General features: G+C 37.7%; 3 protein-coding genes across 3 annotated transcripts; 1 reads left to right on the top strand and 2 right to left on the bottom strand.

Annotated features, from left to right (window-relative positions):
• Positions 1–614: 614 nt before the first annotated feature.
• On the bottom strand, positions 615–1,662 carry LOC142173406 (uncharacterized). Its single transcript, XM_075238989.1, has 2 exons — positions 1,459–1,662; positions 615–959 (listed from the first exon to the last, which is right to left on the bottom strand). Exons 1-2 carry the CDS (start codon positions 1,660–1,662, stop codon positions 615–617), a joined length of 549 nt encoding a protein of 182 aa, XP_075095090.1.
• A 550-nt stretch (positions 1,663–2,212) lies between these two features.
• LOC107793910 (pentatricopeptide repeat-containing protein At5g56310) lies at positions 2,213–6,866 on the top strand. The gene has a single exon (XM_016616357.2). It carries the CDS (start codon positions 2,501–2,503, stop codon positions 4,217–4,219), a length of 1,719 nt encoding a protein of 572 aa, XP_016471843.2. The 5' UTR covers positions 2,213–2,500; the 3' UTR covers positions 4,220–6,866.
• Positions 6,867–7,265: 399 nt separating this feature from the next.
• Positions 7,266–21,364, bottom strand: LOC107793908 (kinesin-like protein KIN-14T). The gene is made up of 11 exons (XM_016616356.2): positions 20,695–21,364; positions 20,074–20,157; positions 19,809–19,964; positions 15,660–15,766; positions 14,435–14,619; positions 13,830–13,991; positions 13,255–13,470; positions 13,018–13,055; positions 10,772–10,899; positions 8,099–9,473; positions 7,266–7,903 (listed from the first exon to the last, which is right to left on the bottom strand). Exons 1-11 carry the CDS (start codon positions 20,978–20,980, stop codon positions 7,788–7,790), a joined length of 2,853 nt encoding a protein of 950 aa, XP_016471842.1. The 5' UTR covers positions 20,981–21,364; the 3' UTR covers positions 7,266–7,787.
• Between the last annotated feature and the right edge of the window lie 212 nt (positions 21,365–21,576).

Here is a 21,576-nt window from a genome sequence, read left to right as displayed (position 1 = left end):
TACCTGTCTTTAATCGCCCTAATGTAGGCCACATGTACACCTCTAGCCTCCAAACATCTCCACAGAACCTCCGTAGGACTTTATCATAAGCTTTTTCTAAGTTGATGAATACCATATGCAAGTCCCTCTTTCTCTCCCTAAATTGTTCGATCAATCTCCTAACAAGGTGAATGGCTTCCGTAATTGAAAACCCCGGTGTACACTCTAACCGGTTCTTGAAAATAGACACACTCCTCCTCACTCTTAACTCCACCACTCTCTCCCAGACCTTCATAGTATGACTAAGGAGCATGATACCACGATAGTAGTTGCAAATTTGGATATCACCCTTATTCTTGTATAAAAGAACCATCGTGCTCCACCTCCACTATTCAGGCATCTTCATTATCCTAAAGATGACATTGAATAAACTATTGAGCCACTCCAAGCCCGCCTTGCCCATACTCTTCAAAACTCCACTAGGATTTCATTTGGCCCTGTCGCTTTGCCCCTGCTCATCTTACGCATAGCCCCCACAACTTCCTCAACTCTAATCCACCTACAATACCCAAAGTCACAACGACTCTCGGAGGATTCCAAGTCACCCAGAATAATGTTTCTATCCCCATCCTCATTCAAGAGACTATGGAAGTAAGTCTACCATTTGACCATCTTCGACGGATATGCGCCTCATCCAAAAAAACTCTACCTTCTTCGTCCTTGATGCACTTCACTTGGTCCATGTCACATGACTCTCTCTCTCTTAATTTGGCTAGCCTGAACATCCTATTATCCCCGCCTTTACCCTTAAGTTCTTCATATAAATGACCAAACACTATAGTCTTAGCCGCCGTAACTGCTAACTTCATCTCCTTCTTAGTCAACTTATACCACTCCCTATTCATCCCCTTCTCCTCATCGTCCATGCTTTCCACTAGTTTCAGATACGCTGTTTTCTTGGTTTTCACCTTTTCTTGGACCTATTCGTTCCACCCCCAGTCTCATTTGTGACCACCAAAGTAGCCATTCGGAGACCCCTAATACCTCTCTGGCAGCTTCCCTAATGCACTGTGTAGTCGTGGTCCACATAACGCTCGCGTCCTCACTACTCCTCTAAGCACCCATAGTCAACAGCTTAACCCCCAACTCTAGCTCTTTGTCTTTAGTCAAGGCTCCCCACTTGATTTTAGGTTGTCCATACACTGCCCTCTTCCTCGCGGTCTCAAGGTCCATGACCAAACCCTATGAAGGGTCGTGAGGTTATAACTCGGGATGACCTTGCAATCCGTGACCTTTATCGGATTTCCTGCAGAGTAGATAATCAATCTAGGTCCTGGCCACTGAGCTTCGGAAGGTGACCAAATGTTCCACCTTCTTCGAAAAACTCGAATTTGCTATCACCAAATCAAATGCTCTAGCAAAATCTAGCAATGAAGTTCCTCATCTATTTCTACCTCCAAAACCGAAGCCATTATGCACATCATCATAACCCCCATACATCGCTCCAATGTGGCCGTTGAAATCTCCTCCAATGAAATGCTTATCAATGTGTCGTATCCCACACACCATCTCATCCAAATCCTCCCAGAAACGCCTTTTCTCTTCCTCATTCAAGCATGCTTGGGGTGTGTACGCACTAAATATGTTCAAAGTAAATTCACCAACAATTAGCTTAATAGTCATCAACCCATCGTTCACTCTCCTAACCTCTACCACTAGTTCCCGAAGGTCCTTATCAACCAAAATACCTACCCGGTTCCTGCCCTCCGCACTCCCAAAATACCATAGTTTAAACCCGTCCACATCCCGCACCTTAGCTCCTACCCATGTAGTCTCCTGGACACAAGTTATATTAATCTTCCTATTCCGGAGAATCTTTGCTAACTCTATAAACTTTCCAGTCAAAGTTCCTATGTTCTAAGACCCAACTCTCAGCCTGATGGCTTCCTTAGCCCTCTTACCCCCTTTTCCCCGCACTCCCCCTCCCGCAATGAACCCCTCGAGGACAAAACTTTACCCTATCATTATTCATCAAAGCCACTATAATCTAAGGGACATTACGCAAACCCTATCCCAAAACAAGCGACAAGTTTACAATAAAAGAAATCACTGAAATATAATCTACAACTAAAAGTCACTAAAACAAGTGACGAATTAAAATACAAGAAATAAAGGAAATATAATCTAAAACTAACGGTCACAAAAAAACAGGCAGAACTATTACACAGTAAACTAGACTGGTGATATACGCAAAAGTACAAACATGTATAATATCTATTATACAAGTTTTTAATATTATAATCTAACCCCAAGTCAACTAATGAAGTGCAATTATCATCGACTTAGATCAATGTCCCCTCACTCGAAGTGTCTTTTTTCGCACCTAATAGTCTCGGGATACCTCCATTCATGCACCTAAACAAGTCACAATTTTCCCCCGTATGTGCTTGTGGCTTTAATTATTTGAACTTTGGTACAAAATTGCAAGAAATGGATTGCAGGCGCTAAACCAAACAAGCAAATGCTGTGCTCATTTTCCCGGGCATCCTCTAAAATTCTTCACCCTCTACTAAAACCCAACTCCAATAACTTCCATTGCAACTACCACAACTTCCCTCTCCAAAAAACCCCATTCGACATAGAAGACTCATTTTTAGCTTTGCTCAAAAAATGTTCACACAAAAATCACATTTATCAAACACATGGCTTCATGCTACATCGTGCTTTAGATCAAGACAACTTCCTTTTAAGCCAATTCTTCCACACGTGCTCCTCCTCCATGGGCTTTGTCAATTATGCTTGTTCAATTTTCACTTCGAACCCCAACCCAAACATTTATCTTTACAACACTATGATCAGTGTTTTCTCTAAACAACAATATCTATTAAAAGATGCAATTTTCCTTTATAAACAAGCTCGAGCCATTGGCGTATATCATGATACTTACTCTATCCCTTTTGTGTTGAATGCTGTAACGTGTCTTAGCACCGGCAGTCAAATTCACTGTGAGGCTATTATAACCGGATTGAATAACAACATACATGTGGCAAGCTCGGTTGTACGGATGTATTCTTCTTTTGGGTGCGTCTCGGATGCACGTAAGGTGTTTGATGAAATGCACGACAGAGATGTGGGGTTGTGGAATACCATGATAACGGGTTATGTTAAGGCTCGTGATATGGATACCGCGAAGTACTTGTTCGATAATATGCCGGAGAAGAATGTGGTTTCTTGGACTACCATAATTGCAGGGTATGCTCAGGGGAATCAGTTTTCTCAATCTATTGGTGTTTTCCGTGAAATGACGAGTGCAGAAGTTGGTGTCAAGCCTGATGAGGTAACAATGCTAGCTGCGCTTTCTGCTTGTGCCCACTTGGGTGAACTCGAGTTGGGCAAATGGATCCATAATTATACTATAAAACACAGGTTACGCAGAACTGTGCCGCTTAACAATGCCCTTATTGATATGTATGCAAAGTCAGGGAGTGTTAAAAAGGCAGTAGAATTGTTTGAGTGCATGGAAACAAGGAGTGTTGTTACTTGGTCAACAATTATTTCTGCATTGGCTGTCAATGGGTATGGACGAGAAGCGCTTAACATGTTTTCTCGAATGGAAATGGTTGGAATTAGGCCGAACAGTATCACCTTAATAGCAGTACTATCTGCATGTAGCCATGCAGGTCTTGTGGAGGAGGGCAGATTGTATTTTAAGATAATGGAAGAAAAATATGGTATTAGTCCTGACATCAGACACTATGGTTGCATGGTCGATCTTTTAGGGCGTGCTGGCTACCTCGATGAGGCTGCAAATGTTATTAAAACGATGCCCTTTGAAGCAAATGCAGCGATCTGGGGATCACTTCTTTCTGCAGCCAGGAAGCAAGGTCATGTTGAACTTGGGGAGCAAGCTCTGCAGCATCTAGCTGAAGTGGAACCACATAACAGTGGGAATTATTCCCTTGTGTCCAATACATATGCTGCTCTTGGTAGGTGGAGTGAAGCTAGGGTAGCAAGAAAGATCATGAGGGACACAGGTGTCAAAAAGTTGCCAGGCGGTAGCTTCATCAAGGTGAAAAACAGAGTTTATTACTTCTATTCAGGAGACAGATCACATTTTCAGTGCGAGAGGATATGCAGAATTCTATCACAGTTGAACAAGGTATCAAAGATGGGACTGCATGAAGATTGGGGGTATGAAGAGCTGCTTGATGCTGATAACCTTTACGAGGGTCACTTATAAGACAAGGGGTAGAATTTTGTATTAACTAGACAGACTGTTTCAAGGACCATTGGCTTCAGAAGATCAACTTATGTGTAGCAGCTTTAAGTGCACCTAAATGCTAAGTTGCTCGGACATGGGTGCGGGTGTCCGACACGGGTGCAGATCTAGAGGTCGGATCCTTCGAGATGTAAATTTTAAGATTCGGGGATACGGATCCTAGTACGAATACGGGTGTGGGGATCCGGCTAAAATATTTCAAAAAAAAAAAAATTCTTCAAATTTACCCTAGTTTTGATTCTGATTTCGGGAATCTAATTATATCTCGTCTCGAATTTTTTCGTCTGTTATGGTCAAAGTACCCAAAATTGTTTGACAAGATCCAGTACGGATCCCATACCCACACACATACTAGTGTCGTGTCGACACGGTGCGGCACCTAAACTGCCCTGTCGCAGCAACTTAGCCTAAATGTGAAGTAAGTAGAACTTCAGGAGAACACAATTTAAGATCTTCATAGCACTTGACATCAAAAAGAACTAAATGTATTATGCAAATGTGATTAATACCAATATTCTTTCTTGTTCCGTTCCAACCCCCACTTCGAATCTAGTGTTGGTGACTGGTACCCGATTGACCAAGTTAGCGGAGTCACTAAGCTAGTGATATATCATGCTTAAAGGATAACAAATTAGCTTTCTTTTTGAATTATGTTTCAGCTGGTTGTTGAATTTTCTTTGTTTAGTGGGGCAATAAGTCCTACTAAATGCATTTTATTTGCTCTTAAAGTGAATTTTCCTTCTAAATCCTGTGAAGCTGTTGTCCGTGGGGGTTCCTTTTTCTGTTTCCATACTATTACCGCTGTGGAATTTATACTTTATGGTTTAAATGATCTATAAACTATCTTGCATTTTCTTTTGGGAAAACTGGAAAAGGTTCAAATTTGCCGCTAACTGTCAACTTACAGTTAACCTTGCTCTCCATATGAACTTGGCAACAAAAATACCCTCGCCATTACCCGATTGTATCATATTTGCTCCTTTTCTCCAGCTTAGCAAATGGATTCCTCATTGGTTTTCACCATTGTCCATGTCTGGCGTCAGCTGATACATGGATAATACATGTAAATTTATGAGCTAGTTCAGTAGATACGTGGAAACATAGGAAACGAAAAGGAAACCTGTAGCACTTTTGAGAGTGAATAATGACTTCTCTCCCATCTCTGCTTTCGCATCCAATCCTCCATTGAAGAATCTCCCAGGAATGTAGCTTTCTTTTATTAAAAACTCTAATACAGCTCAAAGAACCCAAAGAATATTCATACTTTTAGCATTTTAATCATTCTGGTTCTTATCCCTCTTTACCACCTTTCAATTGGTACTCTGCAGATTTAGTAACCCATCCATCTGAAATATGACCGACATACTATGCTAAGGAGCAGAAGTCAAAAATTAAAGAGCCCGAGACATGTGATATCTTCACTGGAGAATGGGTTCAAAATCTTGATGATTCATACATCAAAATCTTGATGCTTCATACACCAAGATGACCTGTTTGCGGTCCACGAGCACCAAAATTGTATGAAGCACAAAAGACCTGATATTGACTGCTTGAATTGGAGTTGGAAGCCTAATGGTTGTGAGCTGCCCATTTTCAACCTTCAGTTTTAGGATATGGTCAGGAACAAGTCATTGGCACTTCTTGGCTAAGTTGCTCCGACATGGCAGTTTAGGTGCCGCACCTGTGTCGACACGACACTAGTATGGGTGCATGCAGTGTTATCAAAGACGAAAAGCACAAAAAAATTCTAAGGTTGTTGGAGCTTTAAGCGCAAATAAAGCGTGAGCTTTAATGAAGAAAGACGCAAATGGGGAGAAAATACAAATATATATGTATAGTCCAAGACGAATAATTATAAAGTGTGAATAACAAATATATGGACAAAGAAATTGAAGAAGAATTACGATAAAGTGAAATATCAATTGTTTAGTGTCGCCTCTTTAGGATTACACTCATTGGAAAAAGTGTTCCTTAGAGCCTTAATGACGACACTCAAGCGCCCGCTAAGTGAGGCGAAGCACTGCTAAGCGAGGCAAAGCGCTCAACTTGTTTTTGAGCCTTGCTTCAGGGCTTAAGCATGCGTTTGACAACATTAGGTGTGGGTATGGGATCCTTACCGGATCTGGTCAAACAATTTTGGATACTTTGACCACGACGGACAGAAATATTCGAGACGAGATACAATTTGATTCCCAAAATCAGAACCAAAACTAGGGTAAATTTGAAGAAAATAGCATACCTTATCTAGGAAATTAATCCTTTACTTATCTACAACTTGAGAATAAAAAAGAAATCCACACTTTACAAGCTATACGTAAGTATTCCACATAATTTTTCATAATTTAGAGATATGTTTTTATTTTATTTTTTTGAATTATTTTTAGCCGGATCCCCGCACCCGTATCCGTACTAGGATCCGTATTCCCGACTCTTAGAATTTACATCTCGAAGGATCCGACCTCTAGATCCGCACCCGTTTCGGACACCCCAGCCGTGTCCGAACAACTTAGCTTCTCCGTGAATCAGTTGGAGGAAACTAGATGCAGTCCTTGAATGTCTTTTCATCTCTGCAATTCCTGTCAATTTTGCTTAAAGTTTTTTGTTTTCTTTTGGATGCGCACAACTGTTAATTACTGCTTTATAGTTTACCTTAATTTCGTACTTATAAAAAAAATAATTTACCTTAGTTTCGTGAAACTCTAGTTTGGATTAGCTAGTTGGGTGCGCTTAGCTTGTTTCTGAATGCATATTTAAGTGTTAATAGAAGATTTTGTCTACATCAGGCTAGACTTGTTTCAGGATTTAGGTGAAATTTCATGTAAGACAGCATTGATGGGTCAACGTGTATTGTTTTCCACATGTCATCGCACGTGGCAATAATACAGCTCCAGCCTAGATCCAACTGGACAGTTGGAGCTATGTTACAGAATAAGGGCGTATTGGGTAACGGCAAGGGGTTTTTGTTGTCAACTTCTAATAGATGATATAATTGAACAAAAGTCAATAGTTGGGGGGGAAACTTGGACCTTTCCTTTTCTTTAGTGTATTTGATACTTAAGAATGCTAACACAAACTAGTAAGGTGCATCTTGGACAGCATCTAGGTGTTCCAAAGAGTTGAATTTACTATTAAACATCTTGGGATCAATATTTGGCACATGTACATATTGACCTTTCACCCTGATTTCAAGAATCATGAGAATTGAGATGGCACTTAAAAGAACCACCACACATAAAGACATGTTAATGCCTTGTTCCCTTCCATATGTAATTCCTGCATTATCAACAGTTTGAGTTGGGTAATGAGATTCTAACCTCACAGTTGCCTCGCAGCCAATGGGCATCTCTTTTTTATTTTCTTACTTTTTCATAACCGAGAAATCTCTGAGTGCCAGTGTTGCACGAATGTAGCCTCAAAGTTGCCTAGCAGCCGTTGGGCATCTCTCTGTCTCTTCATTAACTACATCACCGAATTTTCGAAAGGCGAACTCAAACGTGCATCAGGTCTTGACATGTGATAAGCAGGTTGATTAGAGAGCCAGAGCATAGAAGAAGTCATGCCCAAGACCTAGGCTTGCAAATCCCAATGCGACAAGAATGCTGCTAAATAAGATTTGTACTTTTGGTTTCAAAAGATGAAGGAACCCTGTTGCAGATGCAATTTGAGAAAATCATAAGACAAAAAGAAAAACAAAGTAGAAAAGCATAAGAATGTGGACATAAACTTAGTTTACGCTGAAGATAAAAACACAAGAAGGCAATGGTCTCCGTCCTCTTGTTTATTGCAAAAAGACTTGTACTAACTGGATGAACAAGTAAAGATGGGATCTCAAAGTCTTACCTCTGGTTCTGGTATTGTTAAGTAATTTGGGATCAGGGTAATAATCTATTTGATTTGCTTTGCAAATGGACAAAGCACCAGGAGATCTGAGCCCATAGTAGCAGGGCTTTATTCCTCCTTTAAAGCATCCTGAGACATGCATATTCTCGAAGTTATGTTCTTCTTCCATTTTAAGCATTTGTTCATAGTTTGGTTTCTTCTTTGAACTGGAGGGACTCTCTATCAAGCCTATGCTATGGCTGTTGACTGTAGATGCTGACATATTATATTTTTCTTGATACTCAATGTCTGGCATAATCAGTTTAAGATCATTAAAATCGTCAGGTGCACTAAAATTGCTGCATTCACTGATCTCAGTTGTTGAATCAAATACTTGACCTTGTGTTCCATTCATGGTTATTTCATCAATATTGCATGCTGGAAGTGCAGGATATGACTTCTCATAATCCATAAAGCGCTTCGAAATTGCATGAGACACATTAGCTTCTGCTTCTAACTCGGAGCTCAAATCCATATGATTCTCCATATCAGCTGATTTTGCATCTTGATGGTTCGCGATTCTTTTTCTCAAACCCTCGCCTGGGACCTGTTCATCATGTAAATCCTGTGCCATCCTGCCTCTGGCCCTTGCTTTCATCCCTGGAATTGGTATCGCAAGAATTCTTTTGTTCTTATGAGTGCACCTATTTGTATTTGATTCATACTTGTGAAGTTGAAGCCAATTATCAACCTTTGAGTGGTTTTGGGTTAATACTTTTTCGGTTGTATTTGCATGGTTATTCCTGCTGGGTCTCAGATTAAACTTTTTATGCTTTGAATCTCTTTCTGATAAATCTTGTTTCGCAAAAACTGCCACCTTTATGTCACTATCAGATGTGTCATGGCTGAATTCTGTCTCATTATCTGCACTGAATTTCGTATTTGGACCAACAAGGCAGCTAGTTCTGGAAATACTGCTCTCTGAATAACATTCTGATGTTCCTTCTACGGGAAAAGCCACAGACTTGGCACAGTGGGAGGATCTTTTTCCTTTTCTAGGAGGAAGCAATGCTCTACTTTTTAAGACTTGGATTTCTACTCCAGCATTTCCTGATTTACTTCGGCTACAAACAGTAGGCCTCATAAATCTGGGAAAGTCTGCTAAATGGTTAACTGTGACACTATCTTTTAGAAATCTCATGTTAGAACCTAGCCCCTCAATGCATACATCTGAGAGATTCGCTAGTTCAGTTGAAGAAGTTGATATCACTGTAAGCTTTCCTAGTTTCTCATTCAGCTTTTTGATTTCTTGTGTTACATCATTGCGGTTGTTCTCAATTTGCTTAATCTTCTGCAGCAGATTATTTGTTGCAAGTTCCTTTTCTTCCTTCACTTCCTGTAATTCCAAATGTCACATTTGCTTATAAATATGGAGAAGCACTGATGGGAGAGCAGGAGGTAAGAAAGCCAAATTCTTATCTTTTGGACCAACAGGCCTAACTTATGCCTTCATCATGGCATGTCATGTATAAAGATTATACTAGGTATATCAGGAAATTCCTCTTGCACTTATGTCATGAGCGTGTATGTTCTTCTAGTTTCCTTCTTGAAGCATCAAACATTATTGTAGTAATACATCAAAAAAACATCAAAATTTCTTTAACTGAGATTATATAATCACTAACTTTATTGAGAAGTTGTGAAATGATCACTAGTTTTGTTCTGAATTCTGCTTAGCTTCTTTTACTCCATTTCATTCACCATTGTCTCCCTGTTTCTCCGCAAAACATTTTGGCTTAATAACTTAACTTGCAAGGAATATTTACAGGCCTAGTGCCTTTTCGTCTTATGTTTATGCAACACTTTTGAATAATGCAGGTTCATCCGATCTAAAAGCTCAAGCTATTAGTGACTGTGCAACTTTACTTTCTTATAATGCCAAGTGAAAGTGCTTATAGTTCAACTATAACTTGGTATTGCTCATCTCAACCAACATTACCCCCTAACATCTGTACCTATCAACCTGTTCCATTCCTGTTAAATTTGTCATTACACCTTACCTAAAAGTTCCATTGATCTTAGGATAGAAGAGAACTTAGCCCAGATAAAAGGGGGTATATTGAACACATATTATGAGCAAATAAGCATCTCTCGTCTCCAGCAGTTTAAGTATTAATTAGGTGATTTCTTCCTATCTGTCTAACTCTGGTACCTGTGCTGGTGGGAGATAGCAGGTACCCGGTTGAATTAGTCGAGGTGCGCGCAAGCTGTCTAGGACACCACGGTTATAAAAAGAAAGTATTAGACCAGGTGGAGCCAAATGTAATGACAGTAAGCATATGGATTATGAAGATGTTGGTCTATGCTCTTCCGTGTTTGAAATTTAAATCAGTAAACAATCTTATTTATATTGATGCCATTAATGATGGGTCATCAATGGCCTAGATTTCGCATTCCTAGTAAGGTTGTTTGTGGTTGTGATTTCAGCAAGTATATTTTGTGTCGAAGCAGATGTTCACCGTTTCAACATTCCTATAGTTTTTTGTCAGTCAGGACGATATTTTGAACTAGTCATAAACATCAATTACATGACAGGAAATGAAAAGAGATATGTTGTATCATATATGTAGTAATAATGTGAAGAAGTTGCACAGATTCCAATATTAGGCTCAGTTGATTGTTTCAGTGACTTACTGATGATTCTTCATTTCTTAGTTGAATCCTTTTAACTCGTGTTGCAAAATTTAATGTACACAATGTCTCGCACAAATCTTCTTCTCGGGGACTGACATGAACAAGCATTAGCGTTTTCGAATCATCACCTGGATATTAAAAAAACACATTACTTTCTGGCATAATTGGTGTGATATATATCATAAAAAGGAGTGAAGAAATGTGAAATCTGCAGTTGTCTAGATTTTGCATGTTTGGCAATTAAATGGAAACCTTCCATGAGTATGAAAAGTATTTGTTGACAGTTCCAATAAGTATGAAAAATATTCAACAGGAAAAATCTTCTAAAAACTTATTCAGTTCAAGTTACTATAACAACCAGGAACTTCAAAGAAATTGGGATGTTTTGTTTCCCCATGTTATACATCTTCCAATGGTGCTTTAACACTGATTGGTGCTGGTCCAGAGGTCTCCCTTATTAGGTTCATGCTATTGGTTGCTGCTTCTGATATGAAATAGAAGACTAACAAGAACATATGTACTATGTATGTACAAGCATTTCAATCCATTCATCCTCTAATATTGAAAGTTGAGTATCCTGATAAAGGCTTTCCCTTAAGTTTCCTTACTCCCTTCCATCCTACAAGCTGTACTTACAGCTTGATTTGACTGAGCAAAGGTGTGGTTTACAGATTTTTTGATTTATTCATTTATGTAGGTGAGGAGTGATGTCACATTCCAAGCCTTTGCTTAACCCTATTATTTTAATCCACATTGTGAATTTCTTTAAGCTCACTAAATGTCTAAAACAGCTGGCAAAATGGCATATCACTGAAGCTATAACTTCATTTTCATTTTTAATTCATTCTCAGCCATCTAGTTCTCATCCCCCCCCCCCTCTCTCTATCTATCAGTTTCTGGATTCTGCTTTTCCTTGCACTGTTTACCTCACCTATTCAGAATGAAAGCCTCCGCTTACCCTTTTGCCTTTTGCAGTTTAAGACAATAAAATTTATAACTGGACACTCAAATGGTTTAGCTATTGAGATTTTGAATAGAGTGTCTGATTCACCATTTACGAGAATGATGTCCACAAGAAAGGCCAGTAGATTGATTAAACACTCCCATAAAGTAAGTCTTCCTCATGCTTCTATGTAACTGTAAACTTGTAAGAAGTCTATTGTGAACATTTGCAGACTTTTCAATGTGCTTTAATTCAGAGGAGACTACATGATATCGTTCTTGTTTTAGTCCATGAATGCAAGAAATTTTTGGGGTTGAATTAAAGTAGGTCCCCTGTTTCTGTTTGACATTCATTAAACAGCTTAATAATGCAAATCTAGTTACATTTTCCCTCTCCTTGAATAGCATAATCTAACACACTTCATTTGAATTCTTAGCGTTCCTTCACTTTAGCTACTCTATCAAAGTTCACAGACTGTAGGTAAGCTGTGAACAATATACGAATGCTTTACAACAGCATAATGGTTATTTTTATTTATATATTTATATATTTTGATCAGTAACAATTATCTATCCATGTTCCATTTCTTTATGCATCTAATTATCATTAACAGGAAGGAGAAAGTGCTTCAGCAGTGGGCCCCTCGACTGCTTCATACTCTGTAATGGCTCTACAGACGTATACGCATTGTCTGGGAGTAGTTCACAGCTAAACATATGGGTTTGGACCTATTAATGTGATGAGTCCTCAATCGATCAATAGTTGGTTCCTCCTTCATCACCCAAATCTCCTATTTATGCATGAACATTAGCAAGGTATATCACTGGAATTTGAGCATTTAGCGTTACCATAGCAGAACAATTTTACCCTCACTAGTTTTAACAGCCTAACTGACAGAAACCATGCAGCCTTTATAGTAGCTGCCAGTGGAAATTTGAATCAGGATTTGCCGGAGAGGCCATTGGCACCTGCTTATTACTTACTAGTCTCTCTCTCTGTTTACAAATTAGAGTGTTTTTTGGGTGGTTTCATCCTAAGTTGCTACTATAAGCATAACCAGATATGCAGCGCAATAATTCATGTTCTGTTTTTGTCAATGAAGAACTCAAACGAGAACTTTATATTCAGCCATCAAGATCTGCTACTTGAAGAAACCAATGTGTAAGGTAGTGTACATTCATTTCAATTTCATCTGTAATGCCAATTTGCAGATCACATGATATTGAACATGCAGAATAACTTGGGGCTCTTAGCATAAGTTAAGCAGTCTGTCAAATGAGCTTTCAGTAAGACATATACTTACCTAGGGAATCTTTAAGAACTTGTGTCAGCTTGCTATTCCTGTCAACAGTAAACACTCAGATCAGGATTAGTTTTGAGTTAATGGTGAAACTTCTATTATTATGCGCCACCTTCAGCAATTACCAATTTACCGGAAGCCTACAACTTTTTTGAGTGGACAGAATCTATCAGCTTGGATTCTCATTCAATTGATTCCTTGAATCAGGAATTGCTATCTAATACCATGTTTGTGAGTTACCTGTAAGGAATGTGGCGCCTTTTACTTTGGAGGGCATGGATGACATCTCCAAGGGAAGAAAGTGAAAGATTAATTGCTTTTCCTTCTTCAAATCTTCTCCCCAGTGCTTTTGTTTTTAGAACACGTTCACTTCCTCCAAGGTCGATCATCCACAGTTTGTTTGTTAACCTTCTCCGTTCACTGGCACTAAAGCTGGAAACTGATATGCGAATCATGCTGTATGGAGCAGACAGAATCTATTTAGAGTTTTTTTATGATGTAAGTTGTTCATTGATGGCATCAAGAAGATGCAATAGTACACAAGATAATACAACAAAAAAACTGAGTCAGCTCTAATACAAAAAAAGGCTAATCTTAGACCAAGGTGCTGACAAAGTTCAAAAAGTTAAAGAATTTATTTAGAGTTTAGAAACCTTTTGCGATCTAGATTATTTAGTGTTATCCTCCAAATCCTGGAGCAAATTCAAGATAGCTACATATATCAGGTTCGTTTTTATCATAGTCATTTAGCTGGCCTTAAAACAAATTAAATACCTTTCTACTTAACATTTTTGTATCAAAATGAATTGATTTACCAGTGAGATCTGCTTGATGTTCGGTTGGAATTTGTGGAAGCAGTGGATCTGAAACCACATCCTAACTTGTACAGTCTCATGGCTTGGTTGAAGTCATTTACTTGGATGGTCACAAGGTTTTCAATCTCGATTTCTCCATTGGGATGTGTTTGGATTGAGAGACTGCATGTAGAAAACTTGCATTAAATGAGAAAGCAATTAACCTTTTCCAGAAAGTAGGAAGTGGATGAAAATTTAAGTATTGATCATCAATTAACCTGATCGTTCATAGTCAAATGTGTGTTTGATCATCTGAGGTTTCGATATATGAACATGGTCTGGAACTTTTTCTTAGTGAGCATTTATGAAAACCTGCCATTCCGAATGGCTTAACTTCATGTTTTAGTATTAGCAGATTAGGCAACTGAAACACTTCCTAAGATGTCTATGCATGTGGATTCATTCAAGTTAACAAATAAGCATAAGATCATTCTGGAGTTCTTATTGTATCATTACTTGCTCAACAGGACCAGGTCTAGCGGATCCATCAAAATAGATAGTTCAATCAGAAAAGCATGCAAGCCGTGCAACCTTACAGCAGATTAACAGGTTAGTCTGTGACTTACCATGGTGGTAAAGGGAACATTGATTTTGTTGTCTGACTATGAGGAATGAGGAGATCTTTTAGATATCCCATGTATATTTCCAGCATACTGAAGCTGAAGAGGAATGCATGGTTACTGTCTGCCGCATGCTTAAAGAGCGCCTCAACTGCACGGGGCACAACCCCTGGAAACTCCTCCGTGCCTTCCTGGCAGGTATAGTTACCAAAATCATCATCTTAGAAAATGCAACAGTACGCTTTCTGAAATTTTATACTGGACTCTCTCTAGATATCACTTGTTAATTTTCCTGTCCGGTTCTCATTTAACTTTTTTCTAGAAGTTGAGTAAAATCCTAAGGGGTTGTTCCGTGTACGGTTTAGTTATGCAGAGATTATAATGCATGGACTGTCTATGTGTGAAAAATAATTTAGACATTGTTATCTGATGAATAATAGTGCAGGGATTGTTATGCGTTGAATAATACTCCCTCTGTTTCAATTTAGATGGGTAGTTTGACTCGGCACGGAGTTTAAGAAAAAAAGAAGACTTTTGAAACTTGTGGTCTTAAAAGCTTAAGGGGTAAAAGCATTATGGGACCAAAACATTTGTGTTGTTATAAAAGCTTCTCATTAAGGGTAAAATGAAGAGTTTAAAGTTGAAATATTTTCAATTATAGAAACGTGTCATTCTTTTGGAACAGACTAATAAGGAAAATGTGTCATCTAAATTAAAACAGAGGGAGTAGTAGATAGCTTGTGGCATAGGGATTGCCTAGTTTATGAGGGTATTTTTGTTTTCAGATACTTTTATCCATGTATTCTAATCCCACCATCTATCTCTATATAAATTAATATATAGATTCACGTATAAGTTTTATCGTAGTTTCTAATACGACATTTGGTTTCCGACATTGAACTTCTCATAACTTTGCAGAGTTCACTATCGGAATCTATTAGTCATACAGAGATTGTATTAGTTATGTAGGTGTTTATACTGAGAACCAAACACAGTATAAGTAAAATACATAATTTAGAATGGTGATTAAATTTTCTTATACTTTAAACCAAATGGCCCTGGTGTTTAATACAGTTCTAGCAGATAAACTGCACTCCGAAAGATGAGCATGCAATAATTCTTGTATATCATGAGTGCCATTTTATGGCAAAACTCTATTTCACACCGGCTGAAATGATCTGCTTTGCATGCTAAATCAGAAGTCAATCGAAGCATAGGTAGTTGAACATACCATTGTAAATGTTTTCCCTGTGCCTGTCTGCCCATAAGCAAATATGCATGCGTTATAGCCATCCAGAGCAGACTTGATTATTGGTTCAATTTCTGAAAAGACCTCACCTGCCGTAGCAAAGAAACAATCAGGTTTGCATTTCTCCAGTTAGTCATTGAACCAGAGAAGTTATCAACGTAATATATCAATTCCCTTTGTTTTTTTGTTTCATATTGTAATTAAATCTGATTTTGTGTTAAATTCAATCTCTTCAAAGTTTCTTTGTTCTTAAAATTTGCGCATCGAAGAAAATCAAGAAATGTAGTCTATGTTCCTGGATTAGTGCATGAAAATGAAAATGGTATTTCTTCGTTCTTTTAAAAATAGAAATGAGGAATAATTTACTAAGTTAATTTTTTGAATCCAATAGGACTAAAGTTCAATTCTCACTAAGCCTCCCACCACCCAATAGAAAAAAAATAGTTTTTTTTTTTGTACCGAGATTAACATTAATGAGTCGATCTTGGACAACAAAGTTGGGTATCCTTCCTAGCTAGGGAGTTAAATTCTCCGTCAGTTGTTAAAGTACTTGACTATTTTTGTTAATTGTCTTGCCTCCTATTTGTTGTGGGAGACAATTCTTGGCTCCACATCTTGACTCTAAACAGGACTTATTTTTCGAATACATCATTATCTTATGGATAAGGTCAAGTATCTGCCTAATACTGGATTCTAACCAATATGAGGGCTAAAGTATCATAAGGTTATGGCTTCTTCTTGAGAATGCACTTGAAAAATATGATTGAGGCCATAACACTTCCTCTGAAATATGCATATCAGTAGGAAATGGATTTTTGGTGGCTGAAACTATCTCCATATCAGAAAAATTGCACATGATTGAGGGTTGATGGTACACAATGGACAGAATTTTACTCAATCCCTCCCAATTAAAATGTAATGGGCGAGCTTACCATCCACTGTGAAGAACAATATGTTTGTGGCTTTGGATCCTAAAAAAATAATGTCCGTGGAACTCCCTTTATTGGTGAAGCCTCCCAAGCCAAGTCCACCATATTGCAAATGGTAAAGATGTGATCAAAGTTGTTTCCATAGTTTCTTTAGAGTGCTCATAAAGGTGAAAGTTAGGATTGCTTCTTTGCCAGGATTACATGGCTAAGTGGATTCTCGTTGAAATTTGCTTTGGCATTAAAAGGTTTCAGGTGTCCGATCATTTTTTTTTTTAACAAGAGTGGGTTGCTCTAATGGTGAGAACCCTCCACTTCCAACCAAGAAGTTGTGAGTTCGGAGTCACCCCAAGAGTAAGGTGGGGGGTTCTTGGAGGGAGGGAGCCGAGGGTTTAACCTTTCTACCCCAGAGTAGGAGTAAGGTCTGCGTACACATTACCCTCCCCAGACTGCACTAGTGGGATTATACTGGGTTGTTGTTGTTGTTGTTGTTGTTGTTGAGGTGTCCGATCATTTTTAAAGATGACTTCTCAAAATTATGAATTTTGGTCCTTTATGCCCTCGACCAGGTGTACCTATTCTACTTCAATGGTACATGCATCTCCTAAAAGCTTCTCTACATCATCAAATTTAACCATAAATTCATCAGGAGTATCTCACAAGTTCGGTAGAGGTAGCTACCTCTGGCTTGGTTACTTTTATCTCTTTTTCCTCAAGATATTTGATTGTAGTTCACTAATTTGTAAAGGTCAAAACTTCTGCTAGTCGTTTTGTAGAGCTTTCTTATACTAAGTGGGTAGTTTGAAACTATTGATTTTCACTTTAATAATTTCAACCTCAAGCTTCTTGAATATTGAAGAAGGTGATATCATATCAAAGGCGCTGCCTTTTCTAATGATGGAATTTATTTGCATATTGGATTGACATTTGTTGCCAAGTTTGAGCGACTCCTTTGCAGCCGTCCTTGCCTTGGCCCTCCATTTCCTTCCCCGATTCCAGTTTCCCTTTGGTGCCACTGACTGCGATTTTGAGGGGATGTCAGCTACGGTCAACAAACAAGAATGAGTTGCTCTAGTGGTAAGCACCCTCCACTTCCAACCAAAAGGTTGTGAGTTCGAGTCATCCCAAGAGCAAGGTGGGGAGTTCTTTGAGGGAGGGAGACGAGGGTCTATCGGAAACAGCCTCTCTACCCTAAGGTAGAGGTAAGGTCTGCGTACACACTACCCTTCTAGACCCCACTAGTGGAATTATACTGGGTTGTTGTTGTTGTCAGCTACGGTCAACATGCGATTTTGAGGGGTTTCCACTCGTGCTATCTTTTCGACTAGTTTAAAGCTGAGCTCTTTTAACTCCTAAAACACAATCTAAAAAGAATGCTTTTAGTATTGTGACTAAATGTTTTATGCCACTTGTAATACCATTATGCCACTTATAGCACCACTTGTTTTGCAGTTTCACAAATGACAATAAACTCTAATCTTTTGGGTGTTTGGTTTTCTTATTCTTGGCAACATAGAAATTTCAAGAAATTTAATGACAAAGTCAAGGAGTTCATGGTTCGACAATTAGGAAACCATAGATAAATCATGGAGTTTCACTTGTAAAAGATCTAAATTTCAGCATCGTATATTGGAGTTCGAAATTTCTAAGTGAAACTCCAGTACACAGGATCGGAGCGAATTCCAGCATAATGTGCAAATATTTCACTTGAAAAATCTTTGAAATCCAGTAGTCGTTCTTCCATATTTTAGGTAGGAGTCCAAACTCGGGTGAAAGAAGTGACTAAATACTAATAACAACTTAAAAATTATCGTCTAAACTCAGGGGTTGAAAGTGATTATTTTCCTATTTCTCCCTGTCGGTGTTGGTGTTAGGTTACTAATTTAAATTTAAGATTATTTGGGGTAGATTTAGGTGGTTGGATCGAAATTAAAATGGCAAAGAACACCTTACTGTTTATGTGCAACACAGTAGGGGTGTCAATGGATATTTAAAAACCGACTAAACCGATCGAACCGTACCGTACCGAATGATAATTTAGGTTTCTTTTAATAAAACCGTAGGTTTTTATATAAATCTATAACCGTACCGATAATTAGGGTAGGTTTTTTATTTTATGAAAACAAACCAAAAAAATAATGAACCGTACCGAATAAATTTACAATGTGAACAATATATTTATATATTAAGTATAAAAATAATAAAGCATTAAAATGTTTTTTGGGCCTTGGAATTATGAAACAGTTACAAGCCAACAAGTAATTAAACTCAAAATCATAATTCCCAAACCTATTGTACTACTCCTATTGAAACTAAATTATTTCCAACATGTTCACTAGCAAGACACAAGGTATTATAGTGATTATGAGTAGCAAACTACAATGTATTGAATATGTTTCCTTTCGTGTGATTTTGATTTATCCTTTTGAATATTTAATCTTCTATTGACTTTATTCTTAAATCTCAGCTTAGTTAATATTATTTCACTCATGTGATTTATATTATTTTTGTATTTGCTTAGTTTCTTTTACGTTGATGTAGAATAGTTGATGGATCTATATTTTAGCCATCTTTTATATTTTCTTAATTCATCACCTTTTAAACTGTAAAAATGTCATAAAGTTTGCTAAGTCCCATAAAAGTACGTATGTTATTGCATTCTACTTCTACTAGTGACTTTTACCTGACATTAAAAAATTACCGAAAATTTACCGAACCGTACCGATACCAAAGAGAAACCGACATGATTGAGACGGTTTCGAAAAGTCTAATTTTGATTATACATAATAGAATATTCGAAAAATTGGTATGGTACAAATTTTATAAAATAACCGGCCGAACCGAACCATTGACACCGTTGACTACTTTAAGGTGGAGGTATTATAGTCTAAATTTATTTTATTAAAGATAAACAGGTCAGTTCCGCACAAATATTTAAACCAGGGACAAATGTACACTACAACGCGAGACTATCACTTTCGTGCAAATCTCCTCAAGCCCTTTGGTCAACTACCCAACCTAAGAAATGCAAGAGGTCATAGTTTAATTCCTAGTATCAAAATTTTAAATTTAGTGGTTTGCTTATCACTATAGATTAGACAGGCTTCCTTACTTTCTACTCAAGTATGTAATTGGATTAAGTAAATACATACAAATAAATAAATAAATAAATAAATAAATAAATAAGAAGAAAGACAGAGAGTACCTTGTGAGGAAGAAGGATGGAAAACCTTGTCAAAGCTATATATTTTGAACTTATGGTCTGCCAAATTTATAAGCACCTCATTTGATCCCATAGCTGAAACTGGCTGTTTAGTGGCAATGCTAATGGGTCTTATACGACAAAATACACGAATATTCCCTGTGTAATGTTTCGTAATAAGATTTAATTAATATATTTGACAATATTGTTTTTAAAAAAAATATAACTGCTGTACGAAGCATTAATGGAGGGAAAAATTGATGTATACCTTTCAAGTCCAGGAGCTCATTGAGAACTTGCCTCCTCTGGATGTTCAGTTTCTTAATGCAAGTATCTAAGACTGCAATTTCATCTGAGATATGGTATATGCAGAAAATTAAAATAATACATCAGAGAAGGCTTTCGATTTTACAGAGAACATTTGTTGTTATGGAACTATAATTGTAACCATCCATGAATTTGTTGAGACATATTTATAATTAAGTAATTAAATGCATAATTTTAAACTTTTAAATAAGATGATCACACATTTTAACATGATGTCATGTAAATCAAGAGGATTGTGAATTCAAGGTATGTTTTTTAACTATTAAAAAATTCAAACTCACACGGGAGATGAAGCACGTATAAACAGAGGCGTAATTAGGATTTGAACTATATGAGTTTAGATTTGCAGCTCTGCCACATCTCATCTAATTTAATGGGTTTAAAATTTATTATTTGTACATATTTAATAATTGTTTGGGCAAAAATAGTGTGTATGAGCAAAAGATATAATCTCTGCACTGAATACATCCCTGCGTTCAAACAAAATATAATTAACTAAAAATGTGTTCTCTCTGACCATTAAAAGATACTCCTATCTATCACACGCCTTAGTAGAACTTACCTTTAATCTTTGAAATGGCAGCGTTTGGGTCGTCATTATTGCTACAATTCTCGCATGTCTTATTACCATTTAGTACTTCCTGTTTCTCTGCTTTTCTTTCTTCTTCTTTATCATCTCCCACACAATCAGATGGCTGTGGCTGCAGGGTCTTGATTATGCCACGGACTGAATCCACCCAATTACAAGTTAGGTGTGTCTTCATTCCCATGAGAGAATGAATTGATTCACTAAGAGAATCAAAGGATCTCTCAGAATACTCTATGCTTTTCATATTTCCAGGGGGCATTATGCCTGATCACGTACGACTAATAGAAGTGCGCGCTATGGAAGAAATTAGGCACTAAACTGAGATTTAGGAGACTTATCATTTAGGACGATCAGACTTCAATCATCAATTTACTAGAAGACTTGCTGAAGATCTTAGTGGAAGAGAGACTGAGCAAGAGAATAAATTTGATGTTTAACCAGCGATGATAGGAAGAGCTTTTTCATAATAATTCTAAAGACTGCTCCAAAAGCCATCTCCATGTGCTAGCATGAAGAGATTCTACATTTATTTCAGGTGTCAATAATAACAAGCATTATATTCATGCTTGGATTTTGGCTTCTTGACAAAAAAACATACTTAAATGTATGACTCGACTAAGAGACAGAACTTGACAAGACACATTACTGCTTTCACAATGTGACAGAGAAAGAGAGAAGCTAGTTATGTTGGTTGAGACTATAAGGACGGGAGTCGGGACCCCCTTTTTTTAGGGTTAATTAACAAAAATTCATTTATTGAGAGAAAGCTAGTCTGGAGTTTGGACCCATTCATTAGGCCATAGGTTCCCCTCATTTCCTAACTACATAAAGACAACCTCTTTAATTGGTACCGGT

Source organism: Nicotiana tabacum, chromosome 19 (assembly GCF_000715075.1).
Source record: "Nicotiana tabacum cultivar K326 chromosome 19, ASM71507v2, whole genome shotgun sequence".
Classification (NCBI taxonomy): Eukaryota; Viridiplantae; Streptophyta; class Magnoliopsida; order Solanales; family Solanaceae; genus Nicotiana; species Nicotiana tabacum.
This window is presented reverse-complemented; position numbering and strand designations above follow the sequence as displayed.